Genomic DNA, 18,221 nt, shown 5'->3' with positions numbered 1-18,221 from the left:
GAGGCAGAGCTGGGGATTGCAGCTCTGTTCTTTATTATTTTGTGATTTTTATTTTTCACATACTGCTGTGCCCTTGGCACACTGCCTGGGTGCACAGAGGAAAGTTTTATTTGTCACACGTTTTTGTGCAAATTTTCCTCCTCTCTCTTCTCTGACCTCGTGGGTGGAGAGGGGATATGCAAACTGAGAGGCAATGGGGGAACTGGTGCCAACACTCTCATTATAGTTTTTGCAATAATCTTGTAACAAAAAAAAAACTTATGGATTGATTCCCCTTCTGAGTCCTCTTGGCTGGAAGGGCAGAAAACAAACTCAAGGAGTGAGGAAGGAGTGGAACAGAGACTTCGCGAGTGCTGTGTACCCAACTCCATGTCCCGAACCAGAACACTGGTTGTGGCGCCCGTCTTTTCTTGTTCCCCTGAGGATTAGACGGACAACATTTGCCTGCCGCGAAAGAAGCCTTGCTTCTCGGCTGGGGCTGTTTTGGCTGTGCCCCTCCCTGCCCTGACTGCTGGGGCGGTGGGGGAGGCCTGGTCTGGGTTCTAAATCCAGATTGTCCACCTCTAAAATGTATTGTGGACCCGGAACATGACTGCTGCGGGGGGCGGGCAGTGGATTTTCGGGGAAGGCAGGTCTCGAACGCTTTCCCATCCTTTTTCTTAAGTCACACTGCTGCCCCGAAAAGGGCTTTCGGATCCACTGGAACATTGAGGAAATCTGTCTTCTCCCTCTCAGACAGACCAGGCCAGACAGACCGAGTCAAACACATTCACCTACAACGGCAAGACCTATGCTACGGCCTCAGCTCTGAATGGCTCCTTTTGACGTATGTAGGTTGAGATCTGCAATAACAGATCTCTTCCCACAACACAGCATCCGGCAGCCCCACTTCAATTAGTCGGCCCATCTCCTCCATCAACACGGTCTGTTATGCTTTGAGGAGCGAGGTGGCGTTAAGAGCCCTTACAGTTAGGGCTGAAGATTGGTAGATTTTTTGATAAATGGAGGCCAACAATCTCCATCAGTCCTGGCATTGATGGAGAGCTGTGCAGTCGCCCTGCTACACATCTCAATTTGGTCCAGGTCTCCTTGGACAGGAGAGGGTGCGCATCCATCGCACTTCCCGGCCGGGAAGGAGGAAGAGCGGGGAGAATGGTATCATCTTCATCCTCCTCGCTATACTCCTCAAAGACTATCATCAGCATCCTCCTCCTCCTCTTCTCTGTCCCCTGCCAAAGGGGCTGATTCAATAAAGGATCCTCTTCATCCATGAGATCACCCTACCTGTGCTGTCCTTGCAGCTGGGGAGGGGGGTCTTTCTCCGCTAGCGGTGGAAAAAAATAGGGATCCTCATTATTCGACGCCGTGAACCGCACCCTCCTTTCTGAATCTTTCAGTACGAAACAGGAACAATGCGGGCAACTCTGGATTGGTGAGTGCAGCCTGTGCATGCCTGACCCACAGACAGGTGATACATAGCGGGTGAGAATCCTTTGGAAATATATTCACGGTGACGAAAGAATGCAAAAAGAAGAGCCGCATTCTGCGACATAACTGAACGGCTCGTCTGATGAACTGTTAAGCGACCACTTCTTTTGAGTCCTTCGGAGGATAGATTTTAATGATCTTCATGAAGAAGAGAACGAGAATGAAGTAGGGCACCTATGACAGTGGTTTATATAGGGAAGTGGGACTCAATCACTGCTGTGATTCTTCTATCAACTGACAGACAGGGTTTTATTGGTTCTTCCAGGATTGGCCATGCCCGAGGCATTACCCATAGTGAGATACTGAATGAAAGTTAGACAGAGAACCCAGAACATTCTTTTAAAGCTACACTATGTAACTTTTGGCCCTCTAGCGGTTGAAGCATAAAACTGCAGGTTACTTGCGGAGGAACATTGTTTTGGTAATTACGTGTGTTGGGCTTCAACTCTGCTCTTCTGCGCGGATGAATCTTTTACCCACATAATTTATTTTTTTTTCTTTGTCCTCCCTTCCTAAAAAATGAAACTGAAAGCACTGCAGTACCACAATCCATAATAAATTGCCCCATTAGAGTGGCTAACGCCATCTAACGAACTACTCCACTAAGACCTACCTGGCTTACTATCGGTCCAATAAAATATCTTACCTGTCCAGAAAGAAAAACTCGTCGCCACCTCTGAAAAGCCAATCCGATGTTATTCTGTGTTTTATTACGGGCTCTGTCACTTTCCCTTTTTGCTTGAAGACTCTTCTTGGTTCTCGGATTCTTTATTGTGAAAACGGGCTCCTCTGAGTAATGGTATGCAAAATTTTATGTTCAGATTATTTTTCGTGCAATTATATGTGAAAACGCGGGATATAAGCAACACCAACATAATTATCAAAGACATATAATTAGCTGTTACTCACTATATTTTTGTCTGTGAGTAAAACAAATAGGCTTGTTGTATTCTACTCGGAGCTTTCCAACAACATATGACACATGACTTTTTGATCAGTTTGAAGTTTTTACTGATTACAATAATACATACATTGCAATTTGTTTTATTTAGTTTTTTATTATTATCAAAATGGACCAGTTCTGATTTGTCTGCAAGTTTCAAAGCACTTGTTCAGTTTTGGTCATAATGCCTGCATGCATTAGAAAGTAGAGTTTCTAAGCTTTTAAATGATACTTGTTTTGTGTTGGTCAAGACTGTAGTTATTTATATTTTGGTCATAATTTTTCTCGTAGTCCCTTCTGAGCTTAAAGGGTTAAACATGTACATGTTAATGTGTAAAACTAATGGAGACTGTTGTTGTTGTTTGTGAAGATCGAAGACGTCTCAGCGGTTGATCTCTCATGATGTTCATTCAAACACCTACAACTACAAGAGCACCTTCTCACTGGAGATCGTTCCTGTGTGTAAGGTAAACACATTTCACAGATGAATCACACAGGATTCATACATGATCCACTCGTGATGATTCACACATGATTTACACGATCCAAACGTGATTAACTTGTGATTAACACACGATTTATACATGATTCACAAATGAGTCACACATGACTCACTTGTGATTCATGCATAATTCACATATTATTTACACATGATTCATACATGATCCACTTCTGATTACCACATTATTGACGCATAATTCACAAATGATTCACACATGATGCATACATGATTAACAAAAGAATCATGCACAATTCACAAATGAGTCATGCATGATCCACAAATGAATCGCTCATGATTCATGCATGATCCACAGATGAATCACTCATGATTCATGCGAGATTCACATGATTCGTGAGTGATTCAAAAGTGAGTCACACATGATTCACTCATATCTTTCACAGGATAATGTGGTGTGTCTCTCACCGCGTCTTGCTCAGAGTTTGGGTAACATGGGTCAGCTGTGTGTGTGTATCCGTGTCACCAGCGCGATTCACCTGATTGACCCCAACACCCTACAGAGTGAGTGACAGCACACACACACGCACACACACAGACCCAGCTGAACTTACACCAGCTCACCCCTTCCAGTTTATGTGAGATAAAATAACACATTATCTAAAATCTGAATTCAGATCATCATTTAAAACTGTTGTAAACTGCATTCATTTAATTCTTTTGTAATTATTATACAGGCAGTTTTTATGAGCTCACATTGAGAGATTTTATAGGTACTTAAAATAGGTACTTTAGAGGTACTGCAGGATTGTTGACATGAAGTGCAATAAAGCTAAGTAGTTCTCAACTAAAATAATGACAAGGCAGATTAATCAGATGATATATGATTATTATTATTGTTTTTTTATTTATGCCATCTAAAAGTGTGCCAAATTCAGACAGAGTTTTGGAATCTTAACTAACAAGATGATGAATTATCAGGTGTGTACGATGAGAGAGTCGTACGATTTAGTTCAGAAACACTGCATTGTTGTACAGCATTATCACCCATGCTGCGGGAGAGATTTAATATTTTGTACCCGCCCTGAGAATTTAAGTGACAGCTCTACAATAAAAGCCAACCTGGGATTAAACTGTAAAGTTTATAAAATAAATAAATAAAAAATCTTAACATGTTAATTGTTGTATGTGTTTTGTTGTAGTTGCGGAGGTGGATTGCAACACTTACTGGCGTCACCCCTTCAACAGTCTGTGCAGCCCGCGAAAACTAGAAGAATTCATCATCATGGATATTGACATCATCAGAGGTCAAAGGTTAGGGGCTGGCGCTGGTCTGACGTCCAATAAGGTAAAACTCATTAAACATTCATTGACGTGTTGATATCAGAGGGAAACAGAAAACCTTTATTGTAAACAAACAAGTGACAAGTACTGCAAAAAATATAATGTTGAGAAGTATTGCATCCATAGATTGTGTCATGAAATAATAAAATATCATTTTTGTTCATTTAGTCAAACATTTCTAAAGTAAAACAGTTATGAAACAAAAAATGATTCAGGAAACAATAAAAAAGGAAATGTATAAAAATATCAGTGAATAAGACATTTACTTATAGAACACGAAGCGCTTTTACTTTGAAGATGCACTCGTGCGGATCCTGCGAAAGCAGCAATCTCCTGACAGTTTAAACAACCTAGATCACCTGCTTGAATCGTCACGGACTGACCGTCATGATTTATGAATCAGAGGAAGTTTTGATCCTGAAGTTTTGATTCTGGTTGATAGAATACATGCTTCAGGGGTAAATAAATGAGCGCTCCACAGGATACTGGATCTGCTCAAGTTGTGTGAGGTTGGTTTATTACACCTATTTAAATGAGATATCTGCATATTTGCAGACGGTATATAATAGAAGTTTTATTGATATTTGCCTTTTATCATTAGAAAAGTTACAGGGAACTGTTGAGGAGAGACTGTTAGAATAATGTGCTTTAGAGGTAAATAAATGAGCGCTCCACAGGATACTGGATCTGCTCAAGTTGTGTGAGGTTGGTTTATTACATCTAATTAAGCGAGATATCTGCATATTTGCAAACGGTATATAATTGTAGTTTTATTGATATTTGCCTTTTATCATTAGAAAAGTTACAGGGAACTGTTGAGGTGTGACTGTTAGAATAATGTGCTTTAGAGGTAAATAAATGAGCACTCCACAGGATACTGGATCTGCTCAAGTTGTGTGAGGTTGGTTTATTACATCTGTTTAAATGAGATATCTGCATATTTGCAAACGTAAATGATATTAATTTTATTGATATTTGCCTTTTATCATTAGAAAAGTTACAGGGAACTGTTGAGGAGAGACTGTTAGAATAATGTGCTTTAGAAGTAAATAAATGAGCACTCCACAGGATACTGGATCTGCTCAAGTTGTGTGAGGTTGGTTTATTACATCTAATTAAGCGAGATATCTGCATATTTGCAAACGGTATATAATTGTAGTTTTATTGATATTTGCCTTTTATCATTAGAAAAGTTACAGGGAACTGTTGAGGTGTGACTGTTAGAATATGTGCTTTAGAGGTAAATAAATGAGCACTCCACAGGATACTGGATCTGCTCAAGTTGTGTGAGGTTGGTTTATTACATCTGTTTAAACGAGATATGCGCATATTTGCAGATGGTATATATGATATTAGTTTTACTGATATTTGCCTTTTATCATTAGAAAAGAAAGTTAAAAGTTACAGGGAAATGTTGAGGTGTGACTGTTAGAATAATGTGCTTAGAGGTAAATAAATGAGCGCTCCACAGGATACTGGATCTGCTCAAGTTGTGTGAGGTTGTTTATTACATCTGTTTAAACGAGATATCTGCATATCTGCAGACAGTATATATGATATTAATTTTATTGATATTTGCCTTTTATCATTAGAAAAGTTACAGGGAACTGTTGAGGAGAGACTGTTAGAATATGTGCTTTAGAGGTAAATAAATGAGCACTCCACAGGATACTGGATCTGCTCAAGTTGTGTGAGGTTGGTTTATTACATCTGTTTAAGCGAGATATCTGCATATTTGCAGACAGGTATATAATAGTTTTATTGATATTTGCCTTTTTATCATTAGACAAGACAGTTGCAGGGCACTGTTGAGGAGAGACTGATAGAATATGTCCCAATTTTAAATTATATTTTGCATTAAAAAATTAAACCTTTATTTGGGACATTTAAGCACATTTTATTCCCTTATTTCATTATTGTAAAGTGCCATAAAAATTTTTACTCTTATTTCCAATGATTATTGACATTCTGCATCACTTTGTTTTTTACTCTATTACAGTTTAACAGTGCTGTTGTACAATGACTTTTAAATTACAATTGACAAAAATGAGAGGCAATAATATAATTTAATCGCACTGTGGTATTAATAATTGGGGGTAAAATGTACATAACTGTCATAAAACTGCAAAATAAATAAATGATTTATATATTTGGAGTAAAATAGAATCAAGACATTTTCCTGATATTTTTTGTCAGATTCACTCTAAACACAAACCTTTTGTTAAAACTCTTCTTTCATAATATACATTGAAATACCAAGACATTATGACATCCTTCCTACACTGCCTAGCAGCAGATCCTTCAAGTCCTGTAAGTTGCGAGGTGGAGCGCCATGAAGGTCTCCTGCTAATGGGATATATATATATATATATAATATGTGTGTGTGTATGTATATATATATTTGTAAAGAACACAATTAAACCTTTTGGTAAAAATCTGCATTCATGATATGTTTGACTCTTGTCTGAATGTATGTCAGTGTGGTTTGATAATGTTGAATTGTTTAACCAAGAGTTATAACAAAAACATGATACTAAAAATGTACGGTACTTTGGAGGACAGCATTCACAACTAGTTACTGGTCTTCACCAGTAAAGCTTCATAAAGGCACTAAATAAAGTCTGATGCGTGTGTGTGTGTGTGTGTGTGTATAGCACACATTAGCTGAGGTTTGGGTTCAGAAGACATCAGAGATGAACTCCAGTCATCAGTATCACTGCAAAACATTTCTGGGTCACCTGCTGAACATTGGAGATCTGGTGCTGGGGTTTGTTCACTTCACACACACATCACTTCACTGTAAAATATGCTAGAATACAGAATACATATAAATAAAGAAGGTGATTGTAACTAATACACCGTTGTTTTGTCTTCAGCTTTGATTTCGCCAATGCCAATATCAATGATGAATTCCTCAATAAGATGAACCCTCACCACGTTCCTGATGTGGTAAGATAATTTACACTCATATGTGCAGTGACCCATGTCTGCAGGGCTAGTGCACATACAGTGACCTCAAAGAATGTATTCACATAAATCACACTTACAGATGCGGCCTTTGAAAACGTAATTTTTTTTTTTTATGCGCCATCAGGCAATCCATCACGTGAAATCCCTCAACATAACGCAGACGGGCTTCTTAGAATTAAAATACATGTGTTGCACTTCTCACAATATCCAAAAGGTGGTGCATGAAAGACTTGAGGATGAGCTCACACCCCTCTGTCTAGTTAGTTACATGCCGCCTACTGCATCTTTTGTGGGTGCGTCATACTGTATCTCATGCGCATTTAATTTATTACCTTGTTAGAAAGGTTGGTATTAGAAAATATTAAATATAAAGGCTACAATTCGCTCTGATAAGAAACGCTGGACTGCAAAGGTGACTGAAAGTGAGACTGATTCTAATACTTATTAATTATATCCATTCAATCAAACTTGAAACGAGCCAGCATTGAGTTTAGTGGAAATAAATGTATCCGACACATACCTTAAACTTGTGAAAAAGACTGTCTCCACTGGATTTTATCTTAACTTCCAAAGACTTTAAGTCATTGCTGCATGGCATTGTCGGTGCAGAGCGCTTATGCTCAATGGGATCCAAGTGTTTAGCGCACTTAACTTTTAATGCTATTTCCAATGAACACAGTCAGGGTTTATGCTTCACATGATTAGGACAGACAGAGCCTGATTTGTGAATACTGGTGGTGCATTTGGTGGCATTTGATTGCATCTTCCTTCCCTACCCTCATTGCCATAATAGGCAACAGATGTTCAGCTTTTGGAGCTAAAGAATTTGCAATGTTAAAATGACGGATTGCGGAGCGGAAGATATGTATTCACACACCGTGAAGGAAAAGCATGCGATATTATTTACATGTTTACAACTGTTTATCTCATACGAACTCTTTTAAGCTGGCTGGCGTATTTGATTCAAACGGTCCAGAAGATTCCATTTTATTTTGCTTTGAAAATTCTTTTTAAAAGTGAAAAAAACAAAAACAGCCTACACATGGAATTTTTTTTTTTTCTTTTTTGCTATTTTAATTTAAATGTCTAAAATACAAAGCACTTTTGAAATGTATGAACATTTCTGGGTTATAATTTGCCTAGGTTGAAGTTAAATCGATGTGTAGTTGTATGCAGCCTAATTGATATTTGTAAAGGTATGTGACACTAGTGTCATATTTACTTTTATTTATTGTCATAAACCAAAGTTAAATTTAGTGCATCTTAAATGTTTTTTATCATCTCTTTCAATTCAATTTTAAAGTACTTTATTGGCGTGATTGTGTTTGTATACAGTATTGCCAAAGCACTGATACACAAAACACACAATGACAAGACTTACATTAACAATGGAATAGGGTACCAAATACATTTAACTGCACGTCTAAGTATTCAGCATTACTGTCTATAATGTCAATATTATGTTACTAAATCGTTTTTTAATAAACTGCTTTTTTTGCTGGAATAAAACCAGTTAAATTGGCTGTTACATATTAAGCTCTGGGGTTTTAGGCCACAGTGTATGTGTGGAATTCAGACTTGGCTATATCCGCAATGTGCTGTCATATAGCCTACTGTATATGTAAATCATATCACAGGCCATAATTTTATTCCCTACCACAAATGGTTTATTTAAATCTCAAACAGCATATGTGGTATAAGGGAAGACTCCCTGTCTCTTAAAACAACGGTAAAGAACCACCAAGTACAATATCAACAATATCAGTTATACAATACAAAGTAAAATAAACATTTGACACAACATTAATTAACATAAATAAATGATCTTTCATGCACACATGAGTGGGGGACAGGATGTTTATTTGCACTCTTTGTATGGTGGACTTTAATCACCCATGAGTGCAACTACGGCATGACACGCAAACATTAGCAGCATATAGTTTAAAGTTTTAAGAAACTTGACTGTCAGACACAACTTTTAAAATGACTCAAACTAACACGACATTACATTCGGCAAGTACTTCTAAAATACAATCCAGTAAAATAAGCACCTTGCTTACTGAACATGATTTCGAGCTCCATTGAATGTCAATGGCTGGCTTAAGCTCAAGACACTGGCGACTCGGATGAAGCTATTTCTGTATTCCCATAAACCTAGCATGTTGGATGCTTCCCTTCATGAAGGGATGTAAAGTATTGAGTGTATCAAACAAATGTGCTGACGTGACTGGAAACTTTTAAATGCTGTTGCCAGAACCAGATTTAGGCAGTGGGAATTACAGTGCATGTAAACTGCATGAGGAAAGGTCTCCTTCAAAAGAACATGCACTCCCCCTATTTCCAGACATAGCTGAGGCCCCACTGAAGCTGAAGCCTACACAAAGAGATGGGGCCAGCTGCTGTGGTTCAGTCACTTCCAGAATCTTTTTTGAGATGCCAGCTGCAGTCATGTCTACAGTGGCCACAAAACCAACAGCTCTTTCCTTTAGCGTTCCCCGGTGAAAATGGTTGATTCACATTGCAACCAGCTCCTGTTTTGACTCGTGCTTGTACTCGTCAGCGATCAGCGCAAAGTAAGTGTCCGGCATTTCATTCAACTCTGCCTTTATTTTCCGCAGTAGTAAAGAAGCGGCCACCTCTAGCAAATCGTTTTGCGTATCAGAACTCATAAGTGTGGCATTTTTAGGCATCTCCTCAGGTCATGCTCTTATCTGGGGATCATATTTGGCAATGATCTTGAACAGTTCTAAAAAGTTGCCTTTGTTCAAAGCATCGTCACTCTCTCTGTGGCCACGTTGTGGTATGTCTTGTTTGGCGCAAAACAACAATGTCCAGATTTGCCTTTAAATGTTCTAGATTTCTTTGTACGAATGACAAATTCATTGCGTCATGATTCATCTGGTTGACTACTGTGCCTCGGCCAGATCCCTGACAGGCTCTATAGCCCTCATACTGTTGGAGAGCGATCAGGTGTTGCTTACTCCCTTGGTGCTGCTCACAGGCCTGCGTGATGTGTTTCCAATCTTGGTATCCCTCTTTAAACACTCCCTCGGCACATCTTGCAATAAACAGCATCGTTTTTTTATGCTGTATTCTAGAAAAGTGAACTTTGTGTACCACTTGGCAGCAAAATATCTGGACTTGCCGTTTTTCTGTTGTGCGAGGAAACTTGCGTAAATGGGGCTGGGCCGGCGGCTCCTCAAGTGTGGATAAATCATCTGGGGGGTTGCTTTTCTGGAGGACGGGCCCGGGCTGAGAGGAGGTGGACAGGAGAGATGACGTTGTGTGCTGCTGGACATCAATTGACGTGCCTGCACTGTTGGCATCAAGTGAAGTTTCAGGCTCTATTCTAGGTTTTTTTAAAATATTAAATAAAAAATAACTGTTTCGATATGCTCTCCTCGTGTGTGTGTGTGTGTGTGTGTGTTTGTGTTTGTGTGTGTGTGTGTTGAATATAAGTTCATTTCACTAGCAAACGTCAACTTATCTCCCTCTCCCCCCAAAATAACAGTGTGTGTGATTGGTCACCTAATGAACTGAATCAAAGACATGTTTTCCAGACTACAATAATTATTAATTTCTGAAACTTGATATGCAACAAAAATATAGCCTAAATTAATGTATTTGAGCGATTATTATTGGCATGTGTGCATTATTTTTTCAACTTTCCCACAAAAATAATTTTGTGGCTCATTTGATGGGGTGGACCAGCCGTCAATCTGAGTGGACCAGTGCCACTCAGATTGACGGCTGGTCCACCCCATCAAATGAGCCACAAAATTATTTTTGTGGGAAAGTGGGAAATTCTGCAATTCTCTCTCTCTCTCGAACTGTCGTCCCTGGCCGCCTTTATCCCTCGCGCGCCCCATCAGGCTGATTGGGGACCGGGTGTGTCTCATCCAGCCCGGGGAGCCCCCAGCATGACGTACATCCCCCACCCTTCCTCTCCGGGGGGGGCGTGCCTTATGCCCTGACTGCCGGCGGGTCCTCCCCGCCTTCCTCGACCTGGGAGGAGACAGGAGGGGAAAAACAACAAAACAAAATGGCGAGGGAAAGGCCAACACGGAGCGACAGAGAGAGAAAGGAGAGAGAGAAAAAGAAACTCACCGGTTCTCTGATGCGCCGTCGCGTGGTCCTCGATCACTACTCCACCCTCTCAGGCGGACTGCAGCCGCTCCTCCCCGGGTGGACCGGAGTCAGACCTCCGGCCCCCAGCGGACAGAATGCCCCTCCACAGATATCTTCCTGGCGTCCCGTGGGGACACTCCTCCGCCCCTGGCAGCGGCCCTACCACTCCAGGCGGTCGGGGAGTCGCTTCCCTCCTCCCCCCGCGGACGGTGGTCTTCTCTCGACCCCTCCGCGTTCCCGGGGGACGGCAGGGCACTCCTCCGCCCCCGGCAGCGGCTCCCTCGCTCCAGGCGGTCGGGGAGTCCCGTCCCCACTCGCCTCGCGGACGGTGGCCGTTCCCCGCGTCCGGGTGGTCGGGCTACTCCGTCCCCCGTCGGACGGCAGCGGCGCTCCCCTGGGTGGACGGCAGTGTCGAGGACCCTGCGACGGGAATCCCTCCTCCTTCCCGGGTTTCGGCACCAGTGTAAGGGGGTTCAGCGGGAAGGAGGCGAGAACCGGCTTGACAACTTAAATAATAATTTAATAAACAATTTAAACAAAACGCACAACCAAAAACACACAGTACAGCTGCCTGCAATTCTCTCTCTCTCGAACTGTCGTCCCCGGCCGCCTTTATCCCTTGCGTGCCCCATCAGGCTGATTGGGGACCGGGTGTGTCTCATTCCAGCCCGGCCCCGCCCTCCTCGGCTCTACAACGATCTACTGCTAAAAAGAAAAACAATGACTTGGTAAGAAATATTTTTACATTAAGCCAGTCATTCCTAGAAGTACACAGGGAAAACGCTTGATATGGCTTGGTTTTTCTTCTGAGAAAAAAAACCTCACCAAAACTCCATGCTTTGCATTTAATTGGGTCATCCATTCATTTCTAGTCAGTTTTTTTTCAACCAAGGCAACTGATGTTAAGTTTTTTCCTATGGAAAAATCTTGACACAATACCATGTGCTTTGTGTTTAGATTATAAGCTCTTGATGTTTTTAAGTAGTGAATAAGACAAAGTGTGATAAAATGTGTTTTCGTCCTGGTCATTGTTTTGATTAGCAATAAAGCCATGTGAAGCCTTTTAGAATGTCCTTTATCTCCATAAACCAGAGCATAATAAAATCGAGCACTATGTAATGCGCATATTTATGCATCAATATAATCAGAATATGCATACCAAATAAATTGCTTTTAGTAACTGAATCATTAGTGGTTTATCAGCATGTGCACAGTATACACGCACAATAAAATTTGTTTGTCCACGTTTGATGTGCTTTGCCACTGCCTGCTGCATTACTGTTGCGAGAGAGATTCACATATCCCTGGCCAAGGACGAGCCAGGACCAATGAAAAATAAGTATAGCTTAACGAAATGGTATATATCAAAATGAAACGTGCAACAATTTCATACATTTATACTCCTAGTCAGTAATATGAAGTCAACAATAGTTTACCATTGCTGATCAAGATTGCTTGCTGTGTATTTTTTTGAAACTAGCTAAGGTGGTCCCATGTGAGAAACTCTAAACCATTAGCGATCGGTGTTGGTTCACAGAATGAAACACGAGTGCCCCCTACTGATCATGTCTCTCCTGTACCGCCTAATGTTGCGCCCACTGAAATGTGTGTGTGTGTGTGTGTGTGTGTGTGTGTGTGTGTGTGTGTATATACATACACACACACACACACTTGTGCTCAGAAGTTTGCATACCTTTGGAGAATTGGTAATATATGTACCATTTTTAAAGAAAACATGATTCTTATGGGATTCATATTCAACTGTAGGTTATAACAGAATGGCACAATCATAAAACAAAACATGGCAACAAAGAAAAAAATGAAATGACCCCTGTTCAAAAGTCTGCATACCTTTAGTTCTTAATACTGTGTATTGCCCCCTTTAGCATCAATGACAGCGTGCAGTCTTTTGTAATAGTTGTCTATGAGGCCCCAAATTCTTGCAGGTGGTATAGCTGCCCATTCGTCTTGGCAAAATGCCTCCAGGTCATGCGAAGTCTTTGGTCATCTTGCATGAACCGCACGTTTGAGATCTCCCCAGAGTGGCTCGATGATATTAAGGTCAGAAGACTGTGATGGCCACTCCAGAACCTTCATCTTTTTCTGCTGTAACCACTGGAGGGTCAACTTGGCCTTGTGTTTAGGGTCATTGTCATACTGGAAAGTCCAAGAGCGTCCCATGCACAGCTTTCATGCAAAAGAATGCAAATTGTCTGCCAGTATTATCTGATAACATGCTGCATTCATCTTTCCATCAATTTTCACAAGATTCCCCGTGCCTTTAGAGCTCACACACCCCCAAAACATCAGTGAGCCACCACCATGCTTCACAGTGGGGATGGTATTCTTTTCACTATAGGCCTTGTTGACCCCTCTCCAAACATAGCGCTTATGGTTGTGACCATAAAGCTCTATTTTGGTCTTGTCACTCCAAATTACGTGTCAAGGTGTTGTCGGGCATATTGTAACCGGCTTTTTTGTGGCATTGGCACAGTAAATGCTTCTTTCTGGCAACTCGACCATGCAGCTCATTTTTGTTCAAATATTGTCGTATTGTGCTCCTTGAAACAACCACACCATCTTTTTCCAGAGCAGCCTGTATTTCTCCTGAGGTTACCTGTGGGTTTTTCTTTGTATCCTGAACAATTCTTCTGGCAGTTGTGGCTGAAATCTTTCTTGGTCTACCTGACCTTGGCTTGGTATCAAGAGATCCCTGAATTTTCCACATCTTAATAAGTGATTGAACAGTACTGACTGGCATTTTCAAGGCTTTGGATATCTTTTTATATCCTTTTCCATCTTTATAAAGTTCCATTACCTTGTTACGCAGGTCTTTTGACAGTTCTTTTCTGCTCCCCATGGCTCAGTATCTAGCCTGCTCAGTGCATCCACATGAGAGCTAACAAACTCATTGACTATTTATACACCGGCACTAACTGCAATTTAAAAAGCCACAGGTGTGGGAAATTAACCTTTAATTGCCATTTAAACCTGTGTGTGTCACCTTGTGTGTCTGTAACAAGGCCAAACATTCAAGGGTATGTAAACTTTTGATCAGGGCCATTTGGGTGATTTCTGTTATCATTATGATTTAAAAAGGAGCCAAACAACTATGTGATAATAAATGGCTTCATATGATCACTATCCTTAAGTAAAAGACATGATTAGTTTTTTGCATGATCAGTCATATTTTCAAAATCAATGCCAAAATTTCACAATTTCTGCCAGGGTGTGCAAACTTTTGAGCAGAACTGTATGTATGTATGTGTGTGTGTGTGTGTGTGTGTGTGTGTGTGTGTGTGTGTGTATAATATATATAACTGGATCGCTGACGTAACGTTAAACTGCCAGCAGGAGGTGAAGCCACCGCAAGTGTTCGAGCGGCCATCTTGGTATGCCCAAACTCTCATAGGCCATCAGTGACTGACAGGAGAAAACACCCCCGTTTCACCGTCTCCAGCCTGTGGATACAACAGTTGCATTTCACCCTCTAGTGACAATCATGTTTAATGTTTGATTTGCTCGTTATGGATAATATTCCTTATGAGGGAGAAGATATACGTGGATCACGATGTCAGAGCATCATCTGTCCCTGTGTTCAGTCTATCAGTGCAGCACAACAATCACCAAAAGAAGTGGCAAAACTGTCCACAAGTTGTAATGGAAGTAATATCAGCTTGTTTAGGGTGACATCACATTCTTACCCCTGAAAGGGACTTTAAAATAGTCAGACTGGGATTTCTAAATCGCCTTAAATGCCCGGAATTTGCTTGTTTTCATATTGAAGTGCTCTCTATAGTCATGCATGGATACATGTCATACATACGTGTTCGTTTGCCAGTTAAACCTATCGTATCAGTTTCATTTTAACCAACTGTGCATGTCTCACTCCCTGCATGCCCACTGCATGTGTGATGGAGAGAGCACTGTTATTCAAGTGACCACGAGAAAAAGGCACTTTTTGATAAAAACATAAGTAACTCTGAACAAACACTTGGCTGATCACAATAAAAAAAGTCTGAAAATGTCTGTTTGTATTTGACCTCAGTTTCAGTGAACTTGTTTACAAGTTTGTTAGTGGTGGATACTGTTGATATAGATACATGTAACTCACTCGAGCTTTCAAGAGACAGGAAAAATTCCCAACTTTAAATAATTACATGTGTAGGATGTTTGCGTTTTAGGGATGTACATGCAGATTTCAGATATAAAATCGGTGATTAAATGATTAATGTTTAGTTACTGAAATGAGATGATTTTATACCAAGTCAGTTGGCACATTGGAATGTTTGGGCATAGCAATATGGCGGCACAGTGGCTTCACTGTTATGATGTAATCAGTAATCCAGTTCTATATTATATATCAGTGGTTGCGTCACACCGTGTGATGTCACAGGATCTGTATCCCTTTGATGTGCATTCAAAGGCCACATCTGTAAAACTGTCTGAATGTCATTGCATTAAATAACACAATATATCACATGCTGCTGGAGCTTTTCTCAAAACTAACTTCACTTTTCTGAGTGATTTCTGCTCAATGATTTTGAATGAACTGGTGTTGTGGTGATTTGTAGTGGATATATGAAGTTCACAGGTGTCCTAGGCCCAGAGGATCCACAAGTGGAGTTCAACACATTCACTATTAACACACTGACAAACAGTCACGATACTTTTTAACACTATATCTATGGTTTCATTTCAGACCTTACATATTTTTATCAGACATTCCTCAAAGTGTGTTTGTGCTGTCCTTCAAATAAATTACATGTTGATATTTATTTAATGTCCTTCCTGGAGAGTCATACTTGAGAAATCTGAGCACGTTTCATTGTTGTTGGATGATGCTGATGTTCAGGTGTTGATAAAGATGAGTTATGATCATGTGAAGAATGCAGTGTTAATCTCATCACTGGAAGTATTTTTAAAAAAGTGTTTTTTTATTTTGTAAATGATAATGAAGACGAGCCAAAAAGATGCATTATGATGATAATTAAACTTTTAATTAAAACATACTGTTGACGAAAATATGACAAACAATACTGCAAGATAATAACAATGCACAAACAGAAGAAGAAACATCTAGAAAAGAATAGATTCATTTAATCTAGTGTGTTGAGTATTTCCAGAACAGAAAAAGCGGAACCACTTTAAAACAGGGTAATTACCTCACTCATATACATCCACAACATACAGTATATGTAATAACTTACACCTGCACAGACAGTAAAGAGAAGTAACACATTTCATCTGTTCAATGCGTCAGAATGTGTAAATTGTGAATTTGCCATTTCTCATACAGTGCAATATCCTGAATGGTAATGGTCTCCAAATATGAAGAATTCAGAATACAGTCACTTATTCAAATCAAATCAAATCAAATCACTTTTATTGTCACACAACCATATACACAAGTGCAATGGTGTGTGAAATTCTTGGGTGCAGTTCCGAGCAACATAGCAGTCGTGACAGTGATGAGACATATACCAATTTACAATAACATCAAATTAACACAACACAATATAAAGTCTAATATACACATAATTACACACAACACAATATACAAATAATAACATGCAATGTACAGTATACAATACACACAATATAGAATACACATTATTCAATAAAAAAAAAGTATATATAGTAGTATATAGAACGTACAGTATTGTACTGTATTGACATTCAGGCTGTCGGTTGATAGTCAGTTGTTAAGAGAGAACATAATATAATAATAATATAATTTATGACAGTGAGATATACGAGTAAGGGTAATAAAGTGCAGTGCTGATGTATTTTGATCGTGGGAGATCAAGAGTTCAAAAGTCTGATTGCTTGGGTGAAGAAGCTATCATGGAGTCAGCTGGTGCGGGTCCTGATGCTGCGATACCGCCTGCCTGATGGTAGCAGTGAGAACAGCCCATGGCTCGGACGGCTGGAGTCTCTGATGATCCTCCGAGCTTTTTTCACACACTGCCTGGTATAGATGTCCTGGAGGGAGGGAAGCTCACCTCCGATGATGTGTCTGGCAGTTCGCACCACCCTTTGCAGTGCTTTGCGGTTGTGGGCGGTGCTATTGCCGTACCAGGCGGAGATGCAGCCAGTCAGGATGCTCTCTACAGTGCAGGTGTAGAACCGTGTGAGGATGTGGCGATTCATTCCAAACTTCCTCAGCCGTCTCAGGAAGAAGAGGTGCTGATGATCCTTCTTCACAACGACTTCAGTGTGGATGGACCATGTGAGTTCCTCAGTGATGTGGACACCCAGGAACTTGAAGCTGCTGACTCTCTCCACTGGTGCTCCATTGATGGTGATGGGACTGTGTTCTCTTTCTCTTCTCCTGAAATCCACCACAAGCTCCTTTGTCTTACTGACACTGAGGGAGAGGTTGTGCTCCTGACACCAGTGTGTCAGAGTGTGCACCTCCTCTCTGTAGGCTGTTTCATCATTGTCAGTGATCAGACCTACCACCGTCGTGTCATCAGCAGACTTAATGATGGCATTGGAGCTATGTGTTGCCACACAGTCATGTGTGTACAAGGAATACAAGAGTGGGCTGAGAACACAGCCCTGTGGGGCTCCAGTGTTGAGGGTCAGTGATGAGGAGATGTTGCTGCCTATTCTAACCACCTGGCGTCTGCTTGACAGGAAGTCCAGGATCCAGCTGCACAGCGAGCTGTTTAAGCCCAGAGCCCGGAGTTTCTCATCTAGCTTGGAGGGCACTATGGTGTTGAATGCTGAGCTGTAGTCTACAAACAGCATTCTCACATAAGTGTTCTTTTTTCCAGGTGGGAGAGAGCAGTGTGTATTGTAGATGCAATGGCATCATCAGTGGAGCGGTTGTTGCGGTAAGCAAACTGCAGCGGGTCAAGAGAGAGAGGCAGCACAGAGCAGATG

At 40.7% G+C, this 18,221-nt stretch overlaps 1 protein-coding gene across 2 annotated transcripts in view; it reads left to right on the top strand.

Annotated features, from left to right (window-relative positions):
- nmd3 (NMD3 ribosome export adaptor) overlaps positions 1–18,221 on the top strand; it is a 35,298-nt gene that overhangs the window by 13,922 nt on the left and 3,155 nt on the right. For both annotated transcript variants that reach the window (XM_051665178.1, XM_051665179.1), the window contains exons 9-13: positions 2,802–2,898; positions 3,335–3,452; positions 4,091–4,236; positions 6,887–6,999; positions 7,109–7,181. In XM_051665178.1, coding sequence (XP_051521138.1) covers positions 2,802–2,898; positions 3,335–3,452; positions 4,091–4,236; positions 6,887–6,999; positions 7,109–7,181 — 547 coding nt within the window. The remainder of the gene's footprint in view (positions 1–2,801; positions 2,899–3,334; positions 3,453–4,090; positions 4,237–6,886; positions 7,000–7,108; positions 7,182–18,221) is intronic.

The sequence above is a fragment of the Myxocyprinus asiaticus genome, chromosome 31, assembly GCF_019703515.2.
Source record: "Myxocyprinus asiaticus isolate MX2 ecotype Aquarium Trade chromosome 31, UBuf_Myxa_2, whole genome shotgun sequence".
Classification (NCBI taxonomy): Eukaryota; Metazoa; Chordata; class Actinopteri; order Cypriniformes; family Catostomidae; genus Myxocyprinus; species Myxocyprinus asiaticus.
The sequence above is the reverse complement of the archived record's forward strand: the minus strand, read 5'-3'. Positions and strand labels throughout refer to the sequence as shown.